Source organism: Sphaeroforma arctica (assembly GCF_001186125.1).
Source record: "Sphaeroforma arctica JP610 unplaced genomic scaffold supercont1.1088, whole genome shotgun sequence".
Lineage (NCBI taxonomy): Eukaryota > Ichthyosporea > Ichthyophonida > Sphaeroforma > Sphaeroforma arctica.
Window position 1 is genome coordinate 18649 of NW_014039470.1, and position 1278 is coordinate 19926.

General features: G+C 39.8%; 1 protein-coding gene across 1 annotated transcript in view; it reads left to right on the plus strand.

Moving 5' to 3' along the window:
• Nucleotides 1-609: 609 nt before the first annotated feature.
• The window catches only part of SARC_09942 (low molecular weight phosphotyrosine protein phosphatase), a gene marked incomplete at both ends in the record, with an annotated part of 3263 nt that continues 2594 nt past the window's right edge, over nt 610-1278 (plus strand). The window contains one exon of the mRNA XM_014296028.1: nt 610-742. Coding sequence (XP_014151503.1) covers nt 610-742 — 133 coding nt within the window. The remainder of the gene's footprint in view (nt 743-1278) is intronic.

The window sequence follows — 1278 nt, forward strand, 5'->3', positions numbered from 1 at the left end:
ATACAATACATATATGACTAGTATGTGTATGTTAGTATGTATATATTCATGCATGTAAGTATGCATGCATGCATATTCGTATGGATGCGTTTATGTATTTTATTTATGTATGTATGTACGCATGTACATACAAATATATATATGCTTTAAACATCATACCAGCTATCAATAGGGCATAGCTCACGGTTTTTTGTTTGCAAATACGTCTCCAGCAATTCGCCCTCACTAGCTTCATCGCGCGTGACTATCCTATGTAAGCCCATATCTGCATATTTCATAGGCATACGCGCTGAACATACTTTCCCACTGTGGAAGAAAAGAAAAAAGTTGTAGAACTGCCAGGTTGGCCAATCATTTGGTGGTTGTTATGCACGCGAGCAACTAAACTAAATACACTAATAAATCATGAATACTCATACATTTGGTTTTGTATTTGATTGTACATCACTTACATAGCCTTTAGAAGGCTATGAACATTTTCATAAATATATGTATCAACATTAATATAAGCAGTCGTCAGCCTACTCACCCAGAGTTAGATAAGCGCATATAATCAGCAACCCAGTCAAACAAGTCGCAGCCGAGTAACGAAACGAACACTTTCCGAAAATGGTGAAGTCAGTCCTTTTCTGCTGTTTGGGGAACATATGCCGCTCTCCTATGGCAGAGGCTGTGTTTATATCTGTGTTGAAAGAACAAGGTCTTAGGGACCAATGGAAGGTGGATTCGGCCGGTACAGCTGGTAAGCAATCACACGCGGAGAGCGATAGGCCATATTTAACAATGTCACGGTTACAACCCATCGATGTCAGTAGAATACTGTATACCACAACTCTGCTAGCCTCGACTAGCGTCTTAGGCATATTAAGGTCGGTATCATACTGAACCACTGAGTCTGGTGTTGTTTTCCTGTGGTGTACATGCAGTGAAATTGCCTCTCGGATATGACCTAAGTATGTGCTGTTTCTCTTAATCAGTCTTCACCTCCATAGGTAATTTTAAATTGTGCATGCCTGTGTAGCGAAATTGTTTACTTTAGTAGGTGCATAGATGATTTATTGGATGGATGTGGCAAGACAGAAAAATGGGCCATAAGTGCATTGATCTGCACATGTGTGGTACTATAGTGTTGAAAACGAAATGTACATGTGTATAAACGTAGTCTATACACACACACACACACACATACACACACAAACACACACACACATACACACACAAACACACACACACATACACACACAACACACACACACATACACACACAAACACACACAC